Raw genomic sequence first — 12,931 nt, forward strand, 5'->3', positions numbered from 1 at the left:
GGCAAGTCCCCTCACTGGCGGTGGAAGAACCCATCCAGTCTGCAGCACCCAGAGGAGGGGGTCGCTCATAAGGATGGCACCTCCAGCCCGTGCTCCTCAGTCTGAGATGTCCATCTGTCAGTTCAGGTGGAGACTGGGTGCAGAAGCTCGGGCTTTGGAGACAGTCCCAGGGAGAGGCCCAGGGTTGGCTGCATGGGGACAGCTTGCAGAGGTGGCATTATGGCAAGTGAGGCTTCGCGCAGCAGCAGCCAGGGCCTGACAGAGAGGCAAGGCACCGTCGTCAGGGGGGTGCACCCAAGGAGAGAGGCAGAGAAACCACAAGAGCTGCCTACCCCATGCCTGTTCCCAGGCAACAGGACAATGGTCACACAGGCTCTGGGAGTGGGCGTGTGCCACCAACACCACTGTGGGCTTCACAGGCAGGCCCAGGCCACTGCCACGGCCGAAAGACCTGCAAGCGGGCACTGTCACTCCCCTGCTATCCCGGGAACAAGCAACGGCCACCACACCTGCACCCCCGTAACGAGGGAACGAGGGCCAGCATGTACTGAGCAAACAGGCAGCAAGCATCCACCCCCTCGATTCCAGACAACACAGAGGAGTAGACGGACCCAACCTCTCTTCTCACAAAAACACCAAAACCACAACAAACTGCCGAACCACTGCCAACGTGAAAGGACTGGAACCTACCGGTAAAGAGAGTCTGCTTCCAAAGACAAGGAGGAGGCCACAGCGAGATGGCAGGAGGGGCGCTTTTGCAACATAAATCCCATACCCACTGGTGGGGGAGCCACCAACTAGAAAATAATTATATCGCAGAGGTTTCCCACAGGGTGAAAGTTTTGAGCATCACGTCAGGCTCCCCAGCCTGAGGGTCTGGCATCAAGAGGAGCAGCCCCCAGGATATCTGCTTTGAAAGCCAGCAAGGCTTGAATGCAGGATCTGCACGGGATGGGGGAAAACAGAGACTTCAGTCCGGGCGGACACACGCAGGTTTCAGGTGCACTGGGACCCAGCGCAAAGCAGTGCCTCCACAGGAGCCTCGGCCGGACCCACCTGAGGGTTGTGGAGGGTCTCCTGGGGAGGCGGGGGTTGCTGTGGCTCCCTGTGGGAGCAAGGTCACTGGTGGCAGAGACGCCAGGGAATACCGATTGGTGTAAGCTCTCCAGGAGGTCTTTTAGCACCAAGACCTGGCCCTGCCCAACAGCCTACAGTGTTGGAACATCTCCAACCAAACCACCAGCAAGACAGGAACACACAGACTCACCACCCATCAGCAGACAGGACGCCTGAAGCCATACGGAGCTTACCCACAATACTAAATGGAATAAGCCCAACAGAGAAAGACAGATATCGTATGACATCAGTTAGTGTGGAGTCCAAAAAAATGATACAAAGGAATTTACGTAAAAACAGAAACAGACTCACAGACTTCAAAAGCAAATCTATTACCAAAGGGGAAAGGCAGCAGGGAGGGATATACCAGGAGGTGGAATTAACATATACATATTACTATATATAATACATAATCAGCCAGGGACTACCATATAGCACAGGAACCCTATCAATATTCTGCAATAACTTACATGGGAAAAGAATATGAAAAATAGTAGATATATGTATAACTGATTCACTTTTCTGTACACATGAAACACAACATTGTAAATCGACTGTACTCCAACACAAAATAAAAAAGGACACATGCACTCCCGTGTTCATCGCAGCGCTACTTACAATAGCCAAGGCACAGAGGCAACATCAACAGAGCAATGGATAGAGGTGTGGCACATATACACAGGTCGGATTTCACAAACAAACAGTTACCAAAGGGGAAAGGTGGAAAGTGAAGTGAAGTGAAGTCGCTCAGTCATGTCCAACTCTTTGTGACCCCGTGGACTGTAGCCCACCAGGCTCCTCCGTCCACGGGATTCTCCAGGCAAGAATACTGGAGTGGGTTGCCATTTCCTTCTCCAGGAGATCTTCCCAACCCAGGGATCGAACTTAGGTCTCCTGCATTGCAGGCGGACGCTTTAACCTCTGAACCACCAGGGAAAGGTGGAAGGGAGGGATAAATTAGGAGTTTGGATTAACACCTTGGAAAAGACCCTGATGCTGGGAAAGATTGAAGGTAGGAGGAGAAGAGGACGACAGAGGATGAGACGGTTGGATGGCATCACCGACTCCATGGACATGAGTTTGAGTGAGCTCCGGGAGTTTGTGAAGGACAAGGAAGCCTGACGTGCTGCAGTCCATGGGGTCGCAAAGCATAAGACACAACTGAGCGACTGAACTGACTGAATGACTAGGATTAATATACACACACTACTATACGTAAGATGGGTTTCCCAGGTAGCACAGTGGTAAAGAATCCACCTGCCAAGGCAGAAGGCAAGGATTAGATCCCTGGGTCAGGAAGATCCCCTGGAGAAGGAAATGGCAACCGGCCCCAGTATTCTCACCTGAGAAATCCCATGGACAGAGGAGCCTGGCAGGATACAGTCCGTGGGGTCGATAAAGAGTTGGATATGACTGAGCAACTAAACAACTATATATGTAAATAATCAACAACGACCTACTGTACAGCACAGGGAACTCTGCTCAATGTTATATGGCAGCCAGGATGGGAGGGGAGTCTAGGAGAGAATGGATACATCTGTATGGATGGCTGAGTCCCTTTGCTGCGCACCTGAAACCATCACAACATTGTTAACTGGCTATACCCCAATGCAAAATAAAAAGTATCCAAAGAAAAATATGATTATTGAAAAAAAACAATGTTCCAGACCAGATGCATTTCATTAGTTCAGAGCTGTTTCAGCCCATCTGGACCAAGACTTTTCCCAAATATGATCATTCAGTTTCATGGGTTTGCTGCTACTGCTAAGTCACTTCAGTTGTGTCCGACTCTGTGCGACCCCAGAGACAGCAGCCCACCAGGCTCCCCCATCCCTGGGATTCTCCAGGCAAGAACACTGGAGTGGGTTGCCATTTTCTTCTCCAATGCATGAAAGTGAAGTCGCTCAGTCGTGTCCGACCCTCAGCGACCCCTTGGACTGCAGCCTTCCAGGCTCCTCCATCCATGGGATTTTCCAGGCAAGAGTACTGGAGTGGGGTGCCACTGCCTTCTCTGTTCATGGGTTTAGATACCATTTTTATGCTGAAAATTCACCATTTTTAGGTGAGACTCCTTTTTGATTTCTGTTCCCATATATTCAACTGCTTTCTCAATATTTTTCCCATCCCACACTGAACGCCTACCTTCCTCTGAAGCCTCCAGGAGAAGGATCCCCCCGTCCTTCCTGGGGTACAGGCCCCAACCCTGGATCATCTTTTGCGCCTCTTTCCCTCACGTTCCTGTCCGTCCAGTAAATCCTCTTGCCTCTAGCTTCAGAACAGACCCAGGAGTCTCACGACTGCCACTGCCGCCATTCTGCTCCTAGTTTCATGATTTTTTTTTACCTGGGTTATTCCAACTGTTTCCCACCTGCTTTGTTCCCTGCCCTCCTCCCATCTATTCTCAACACAGCAACCCAAGTGGTGCTTTTAAAACTGCCTCTTCGCAGCTCAAAACCCTTCCCTGGGGAGTTCCCTGGTGGCCAAGGACTCTGCACTTTCACAGCTGGGGCCCAGGTTCAATCCCTGGTCAGAACTAAAACCATGCATGCCTCAAGGGACGGCCAAGAGAACAAAAAACCCTTCCAGTATTCCTTGTCATCACTTGGAGTCAAAGCTCATGGCCTCAGAGTGGCCCTCCCGACATACGTACAGCAGCCCCTTGCAGCCTTCCCCTCTGTTTGCCTGGCTTGTCCTGCCTGAGCCCCACCAGCCTCTGCGGTTCTGGCTGGCGCGGCACCCCTGACAGCAGCAGCCCAGAGAGCCTGTTCCTTCCCTGCAGGGCTTGCTCCCTGCGCATCATCCATGTCTCTCTGCTTCCACTTTGGCTGCCCCGCCCCCCACCAGCTCCTCTCTTCAGTTTGCTCCATAGGGTCACACCTTGGATACACAAAATCACTTACTCATCTCTCTGTTTATATTCCTCCCCAGTTAGAAATGCAGGTAGCACTATTGGTAAAGAACCCGCCTGCCAATGCAGGAGATGTAAGAGATGCAGATTCAATCCCTGGGTCAGGAAGATCCCCTGGAGGAGGGCACGGCAACCCACTCCAGTATTCTTGCCTGGAGAATCCCATGGACAGAGAAGCCTGGCAGGCTCTACTGCATGGTGTTGCAAAGAGTCGGACACAACTGAAGCGACTTGCAAAGCACAGTACCAGTTAGAAGAGAGACCCCACGTAAGCTCTAATAGACCAGTACCAATGTGTTCTTGCGATTGCTTCAGTTCAAGGAAACTGTATTGTGTTAAAAATTGTAAAAATTACTGTGAAGATTCATTTAGCAAACAGAGGTGGACAGAAGGATTTTCTTATGTATCAAAACTTGTCTATAATTATGTCATCTATGTACCAAAAGAACAAATAAATTACTTTAGTTGGAAAAAAATAAAAGAAACCTCATGTAAAAGGGCAAGGGTTAACTATTATATCATCAGCACCCAGCACTAGCACACAGGAGCTGCCCAGTATGTATTTGTTCAAGAAATAAAGTGTAATATGAAAATGAACCTTCCCCAAATAATTAAAGCTTTGTTCAAATCCCTAAATTTTTAAAAAATGTTAATGAAAATTTTTAAAAATGTTAATGAAAATCTTAAAAAAAAAAGCATATACTAGTATCTCTTAACCATAGTAGACCAATCAAAATTTAAACTTTGCTAGCTGCTATTTGAGCATATTACATGGCTTTTCTCAACAAATCTTATCACTGCCAGAGGAATGGTTCCGGTCTCCAGTGAGGCAACCCCATCAGGTGGAGGCACCCTCCCCATTTCTCAGTCATGAAACCCAGGTATCCAGAGTAACTGATGCAGAGACACCGTATCCAGTCTCAACTCCCACCCTCACCCAAAGGCTCATGTGCTGGATTTTACTCTCTCTTGCACATGGTCAGGGGCTCCTTGTCACTAAGACCAACACATCTCCTCCCAGTGGCCTCTTAAAATGCCTAAAGGAGCTGAAACAAACAAAAAGCCAAGTCTCTTAAAACAGGGTCCTAATTTTTTATCCTTGGCCTTCCCTGGTGGCTCAGCAGTCAAGAATCTGCTTGCCAATGCAGGAGACACGGGTCTGAGCCCTGGGCCAAGAAGATCCCCTGGGGAAGGAAACAGCTACCCACTCCAGTATTCTTGCCTGGGAAATCCCATGGACAGAGGAGTCTGGCAGGCTATAGTCCATGGGGTCGCAAAGAGTCATACATGACTTAGCGACTAAACAACAGGAGCAACAAAATTTTACCCAAACGTCAAAGTGGGTTGTAGCTATAAGCAAAGCTTCTTTTTCTCTGCTTGCTGTTTCGACTTCCAGGATGCGTTCTCTCAAGACCATATAGAAGAGAAAGAATCCACTGCAACAATCCACTCCCAGTGCCACTTTTGGGTAGGAAAGGAGACACCAGGAGTGCTGAAGAGAAAGGCACTCAAGGACAACTCCAGAGAGGGAGTCATCGGAGCATATCCGCTGTTGTTATAGCCTGTGTGTTTATAATTAGAGAGCTGAGAGGAAATGGCGGGACCGACTTCGATCCAATGCTGTCTGCTTCCTGGGGAATCCATGAAATCATGTTTACAAGGCTGAGAGAAACTCTCACGCGTCTTATCAGGGCCTCCTGTGAGACATCCCGGAGACCAGTCTAACTTGCTAAGTCTGCCTGGTCCTTCTACATCCTACACTGGATGCTGTCACGTCCCAGTTTCATGAACGAGTTCACCTCTGTTGGATTTCCCACCTTTAATTCACGAAGATGATTAGGAAGTCTATTAAAAAGCTATTTATTTATCTAATTATTTTTGCCATGCCACACGACATAAGGAATCGTAATTCCCCATTCAGAGACCGAACCTGTGCCCCGCTGCAGGGCAAGCGCAGTCTTAACCACTGGACACCAGGGAAGACTCAAAAGTATTTTGCTTTATATCCAAATGTTTTACATCAGTTAGTAACTCTATGTTAACAACCCTCTATTTTTAAGGTAAAGCAGAATGTTTCAAATTCACTCAATGTCTCAGAGAAGAAATTCAACTACTGCCTGCGATGACAGAATGAGTCAATGTAAAGGAACACTAGGTCTCTGGTGCTCTCTGTGTGTGGTATGTATAAAACTTACCACTTTAGCCATTTTAAAGTGTAAAATTCAATGGCATTAAGTATTAATATATTCCCACTGTTGTACAACCATCACCGTTATCCATCGCCTGAACTCTTCCAAACTGAAACTCTGAACCATGAAACATTAACTCCCGATTCGTCCTCCTGCTCCTTCAGCCTCCGGTAACCTATATTCTACTTTCTGTCTCTATGAATTTGCCTTTTCTAGACACTATATAAATGAATCACACACACCATTTGGTCCTTTTGTGTCTGGCTTATATAATTCAGCATAATATGTTCAAAATTCATCCATGTTGTAGCATGCATCAGAATTTCATTCCTTTCCAAGGCTGGCTAAAATGTCATTGTTTGTACAAACACATTTTACTTATCCATTCATCTACTGATGGACATATGGGTTTTTCCCACATTTTTAATTACTGTGAATAATGCTGCTATGAAAACTGCTCTCAGTCTTTAAAATATCGAACTAGGTCACCTTTCTTCCACAACAAAGTAGCATCACATACCACAGTGAAGAGTTTTCGCTGTAATGGTTGGTAGGACATCACTTCTTTCAAAGTCCAAGTACATGCCATGTTTGGCCTCTGTCCCATTCCACTGCAGGGAGCATCGAGAAGAATTCGGTCAAACGATTCTGGTAAGAATGGAGGTTCTCCTGTAAAGAAAATTATAAACATATTTGTGGAAAGGCACAGACAGCGCCAGCATGCTAGGAATTCCACCAGAGGGCTCCAGGATATTTCTATGCTGTCCTGGGGGGTGGGGGGTGGCACAGTGAGCTTCTGCAACTAGGAAACCCATCAGTGGGTGCCAGAACCCACCCTGCTGTTCTATGAGGACGCAAATACCACCCCCCCGACATACATACTGGGAAACCTATCAGTGCTAGGATCTGCCCACGGCATCCCAGGAGGCGCGAATAGCTCCCCTAAGACATTTCCCCAGAAGATGAGCTGAAACCACAGCTGAACCTCAGGGGCTGTGTGAGTAAGAAGGAAGAGCTGAAATCCCTCCTCACAGCTGCTCAAACTGTGAAGTCACATCTCTGTGGACAGCTTCCTAAACTCAGCACCTACAAAACATCCAAACTGCTCCTGCAGCTGGGACGGGTCTGGCTCTAGCAGCCATGGGTCCAAGACTGAACCAGGAAGAGGCAGAAAATAAGAACAGACCAATCGCAAGTAATGAAATTGAAAGTGTAATTAGAAATCTTCCAACAAACAAAAAAGTCCAGAACCAGATGGCTTCATAGGTGAATTCTATTGAATATTTAGAGAAGAGCTGACATTGCTCCTTCTGAAAATCTTCTAAAAAACTGCAGAGGAAGGAACACTTTCTAGGCTCAGTCTGTGAGGCCACCATTAGACAAGTGTTAGTCACTCAGTTGTGTCCGACTCTTTGCGAACTCATGGACTATAGTCCACCAGGCTCCTCTGCCCATGGGGTTTTCCAGGCAAGAATACTGGAGTGGGCAGCCATTCCCTTCTCCAGGGGACCTTCTTGATCCAGGGATGGAACCTGGGTCTCCTACACTGGCAGGTGGATTCTTTATCATCTGAGCCACCTGAAAGCAAAATGTGTAAAAGTCGCTCAGTTGTGTCTGACTCATTGCAACCCCATGGACTGTAGCTGGTTAGGCTTCTCTGTCCATGGGATTTTCCAGGCAAGAACACTGGAGTGGGTTGCCATTTCCTTCTCCCCTTCAGACAAAGATACCATGAAAAGAGACAATTACAGGCCAGTATCACTGATGAATACTGACGCAAAAATCCTCAACAAAATATTAGCAAATCAAATCCAGCAACACAGTAAAAGGACCATACACCATGATCAAGTGGGATTTATCCCAGGGAAATAAGGATTTGTCAATATCCACAGATCAGTCAGTGTGATATATATAACATTAAAAAAATTAAAGAATAAAACCATGTGATCATCTCTATAGATACAGAAAAAGCTTTCAACAAAATTCAACATTCATTTATGAGAAAAACTCTCCAGAATGTGGGCACAGAGGGAACATATCTCAACATGAGAACGATCATATATGACAAACCCACAACAAACATCATACTCAATGGTGAAAAACTGAAAGCATTTCCACTAAGATCAGGAACAAAACAAAGATGTCCACCCTGGCCACTATTATTCAACATAGTTTTGGAAGTCCTAGCCATTGCAAGCAGAGAGGAAAAAGAAATACAAAGCATCCAACTTGGAAAAGAAGTATGACTGACACTGCAGATGACATGATACTATACGTACAAAATTCTAAAGATCCCACCAGAAAGCTACTAGAGCTCATCAATGAATTCAGTAAAGCTGCAGGATACCAAAGTAATACACCGAAATCTCTTGCATTCTTGGACTTCCTTTGTGCCACAGTGGATAAGAAGCCGCCTGCCAATGCAGGGGACATGGGTTTGATCCCATGTGGGTCTGGGAAGACTCCACACGCTACAGAGCAACCAAGCCCGTCTGCCACAACTACTGAAGGCTCCATGCTCTCGGGCCAGCGAGCTGCAACTCCTCGAGTCTGCACACTGCAACTACTGAAGCCCGCACGCCTAGAGCCTGTGCTCCACGAGAAGGGAAGCCAGCACAGTGAGTCGCCCGTGCACTGCAGCGGAGAGTAGCCCTGCTCTCGGCAATTACACAGAGCCCACGTGCAGCAACGAAGACCCAGTGCAGCCAAAAATGAATAAATACAGCAGCGTGGACGTCTCACACACACACACAAAAGAAATCTCTTGCATTCTTATACACTAACAATGAAAGATCAGAAATAGACATTAAGGACACAATCCCATTCACCAGCACATCAAAAAGAGTAAAATACCTAGGAATATATCTACCTAACGAAGCAGAAGACCTGTACTCAGAAACTATAAGATACTGATGAACAAAATCAGAGATGACCTAAACAACTGAAAACATATACCATGTTCTTGGATTGGAAGAATCAATACTGTGAAAATGACTATACTACCCAAAGCAACCCCCAGACTTAATGCAATTCCTATCAAATTACAAATGACATTTTTCACAGAACTAGAACAAAAAATTTTACAATCTGTATAAAAACAAAAAAGACCCTGAATAGCCAAAGCAATCTTCAGAAAGAAAAACAGCAGGAAGGCCCTGGCTTCAGACTATACTACAAAGCTATAGTCATCAAAACAGTATGATACTGGAACAAAAACCTGAAATATAAATCAATGGAACAAGACAGAAAGTCTGGAGCTAAACCCACATACCTATGGTCACCTAATCTGTAACAAAAGAGGTAAGAGTATACAATGAAGAAAAGACAGCCCCTTCAATTAGTGGTGCTGGGAAAACTAGCCACTTACATGTAAAAGAATGAAGTTAGAACACTTCCCTAATATCAGATACAAAAATAAACTCAAAATGGATTCAAGACCTTAATGTAAGGCCAGGCACTATAAAACTCGTAGAGAAAAACATAGGCAGAACACTCTTTGACATAAATTGCAGCAATATCTTTTTCAATCCACCTTCTAGAGTAATGAAAATAAAAACAAAAATAAACAAGTGGGACCTAAATAAACTTAAAAGCTTTTGCATACCAAAAGAAACCATAAAAAAAACACAGCCCTCATAATGGGAGACAATATTTGCAAACGAAGCAACTGACAAGGGATTAATTGCCAAACTATACAAACAGCTCCTGTAGCTCAATATTAAAAAAAAAAAAAAATCCAACTAAAATATGAGCAGAAGACCTAAAAAGACATTTCTCCAAAGAAGACATACAATGGCCAAAAAGATGGTCAACATGGCTCACTCATTATTAGAGAAACACAAATCAAAAATGCAGTGAGGTTGTCACTTCAAACCAGTCTGAATACCCATCATAAAAAAAAAATCTACAAACAATAAATGCTGGAGAAGGCATGGAAAAAAGGGACACCCTCTTCCCTGTTGGTAGGAATGTAAATTGGTATAGCCAATACTGAGAACAGTATGGAGGTTCCTTAAAAGACTAAAAATAGAACCACCATATGACCCAGCAATCCCACTCATCGGCATATATCCAAAGAAAACCATAATTCCAAAAGGTATATGCACCACCTCGATGTTCATCACAGCACTCTTTACAATAGACAAGACATGGAAGCAACCTAAATGTTCATCAACAGAGGAATGGATAAAGATGTGGTACCTATATGCAATGGAATATTACTCAGCCATAAAAAAGAACAAAATTATGCCATTTACATGAATGGGCCTAGAGATTGTCATACTGAGTGAAGTAACAAGTTAGACCCAGAAAGACAAATATGATATTGCTTATACGTGGGATCTAAAAAAAAAAGAGTACTAATGAACTTAGTTACAAAACACAAGTAGTGTTACAGAAGTGAAAAAAACAAACTCAAAGTTACTAGGGGATAAGGTAGGAGGGATAAATTGGGAGACTGGTATTGACATATACATACTACTATTTATATCACTAACTAACAAAGTGCTATTGTGCAACGCAGGGAAGTCAATACTCTGTAATGCCCTATATGGGAAAAAAAAATCTTTAAAAAAGTTGGGTATATGCATTTGTATAACTGAACCACTCTGCTGTACACCTAAAACTAATGCAACCTTGGAAAGGAACTGTGTGTGTGCTATGCCTAGTCGCTCAGTGGTAGCCAACTCTTTGCAATCCCATGGACTGTAGCCCTCCAGGCTCCTCTGTTCATGGGAACTCTCTAGGCAAAAATACTGGAGTGGGTTGCTATGCCCTCCTCCAGGCATGGGTTTTCCTGACTCAGGAGTCAAACCCAGGTTTTCCACACTGCAGGCAGATTTTTTACCATCTGAGCCAACAGAGAAGCCCAAGAATACTAGAGTGGGTGCCTATCCCTTCTCCAGGGGATCTTTCTGATCCAGGAATCAAATCAGGATCTCCTGAATTGCAGGCAGATTCTTTACCAGCTGAGCTACCATGGAAGTCCTCCCATAAAAGTTTTTTTTTTTTTTTAAACTTATTTGCTCTCTGCCCTATTAACACAGAAAACTCCTGAGGCAGATGCAATCATCAGGAATTTAAGATCATAGTCTAGAATAGAAAGTAATGAGAAACAACTTCTCCATTCAGCCAAGTAGCTGGTTAAGCTGACTGATTTACATGTAAAAAAGTTAAAGACGTCATTATTATTGAATAAACTGATACAGCACAAGCCAAGGTTTAATCAAGCGAGACTTAGCACCCTCAATGTCAGAAGCCACACTTCATCAAAGCTAGGACCTGAAATTAATTCTAGTCGTTCTAAGGGCTGATATTTTCTTAGGAAATCTTACTCCAGACAGCCCCAGAAAGAGAGGGTACCTTTCAGGTTCTAGTCAAACATACCAGTTCTACAATTCCTCGGTCTCCTCACTACTGTAGCCATGAACAAGGCTGTGCTCTAGAACGAGTCTACATATCCCCAAATCCGATCTCCCACGGATTTCCCTTTGCATTCACTTACATAACTTTCTCCACTCCAACTTCTCATCTGTTTAGTGTTACTGGAGAAAGTCATGAAACCAAATGGGTCTGCTTATGCTCCCTAACTGTAAGATATTACTGCTAACTGATTTTACACTAAGTTAGCTGATTTCCTACGGCACCCACTGCAATGTTTCAAGTCACATCCCAAGAGAACCTTCTGCTTTTCTCTGACTGCAAAGCTATTAGACACAAGCTCTTATCAATTTAAACTTTTCTCTATCTACAACCATTCTTGCTTTCTTATCAATTGCCTCCAAAGAAATATCTTATCAAGGTAAGCATTTTTAAAATTTATTTTAAAATTTAAAAATTTTTAACAACTTATTGACCAAAGACTTATTAATACATCTTTTGTTACCTGAATGTGATTGACCAGAAACTTAACAAATTGCTGGCCACAGGCATTAGTTTCTACAAAAATTCCCTGGTCAATAATGTGTTAATACACACTGATAAAATCCTCTCGAAAGATATGCCAATTTACACTACCAATAGCATGAGTGTGATTATGTTATAGACCTTTTATTTTCCCCCATTATATGGTCACACTGTCCTTGTTGCCTTTCTACTGGAAGTTACCTTTTTCTCACTGGTTTGTTTAGAAGAGCTCTTTGTACATCAAGGATATTAATCTCACCTTTCTTAAATATTTTACAAATATTCCCCACAATTTGCCATCTGCCATAGGTTTTTAAACATACATCAGTTCAGTTCAGTCGCTCAGTCATGTCTAACTCTTTGCGACCCCATGAATCACAGCACGCCAGGCCTCCCTGTCCATCACCAACTCCCGGAGTTCACTCAGACTCACGTCCAACGAGTCAGTGATGCCATCCAGCCATCTCATCCTCTGTCGTCCCCTTCTCCTCCTGCCCCCAATCCCTCCCAGCATCAGAGTCTTTTCCAATGAGTCAACTCTTCGCATGAGGTGGCCAAAGTTCTGGACTTTCAGCTTTAGCATCATTCCTTCCAAAGAAATCCCAGGGCTGATCTCCTTCAGAATGGACTGGTTGGATCTCCTTGCAGTCCAAGGGACTCTCAAGAGTCTTCTCCAACACCACAGTTCAAAAGCATCAATTCTTCGGCACTCAGCCTTCTTCACAGTCCAACTCTCACATCCATACATGACCACAGGAAATGTTAGGTATTAAATTTCTCTTTTTCTTTGCTGAGTTCTATGTTTGCTTTCATG

General features: G+C 44.6%; 1 protein-coding gene across 4 annotated transcripts in view; it reads right to left on the bottom strand.

Moving 5' to 3' along the window:
• The window catches only part of NSUN6 (NOP2/Sun RNA methyltransferase 6), an 87,869-nt gene that overhangs the window by 11,508 nt on the left and 63,430 nt on the right, over positions 1–12,931 (bottom strand). For all 4 annotated transcript variants that reach the window (XM_015473985.3, XM_005214187.5, XM_059892535.1 and 1 more), the window contains 1 exon segment: positions 6,734–6,882. In XM_015473985.3, coding sequence (XP_015329471.2) covers positions 6,734–6,882 — 149 coding nt within the window.

Source organism: Bos taurus, chromosome 13, assembly GCF_002263795.3.
Source record: "Bos taurus isolate L1 Dominette 01449 registration number 42190680 breed Hereford chromosome 13, ARS-UCD2.0, whole genome shotgun sequence".
NCBI classification, from domain to species: Eukaryota; Metazoa; Chordata; class Mammalia; order Artiodactyla; family Bovidae; genus Bos; species Bos taurus.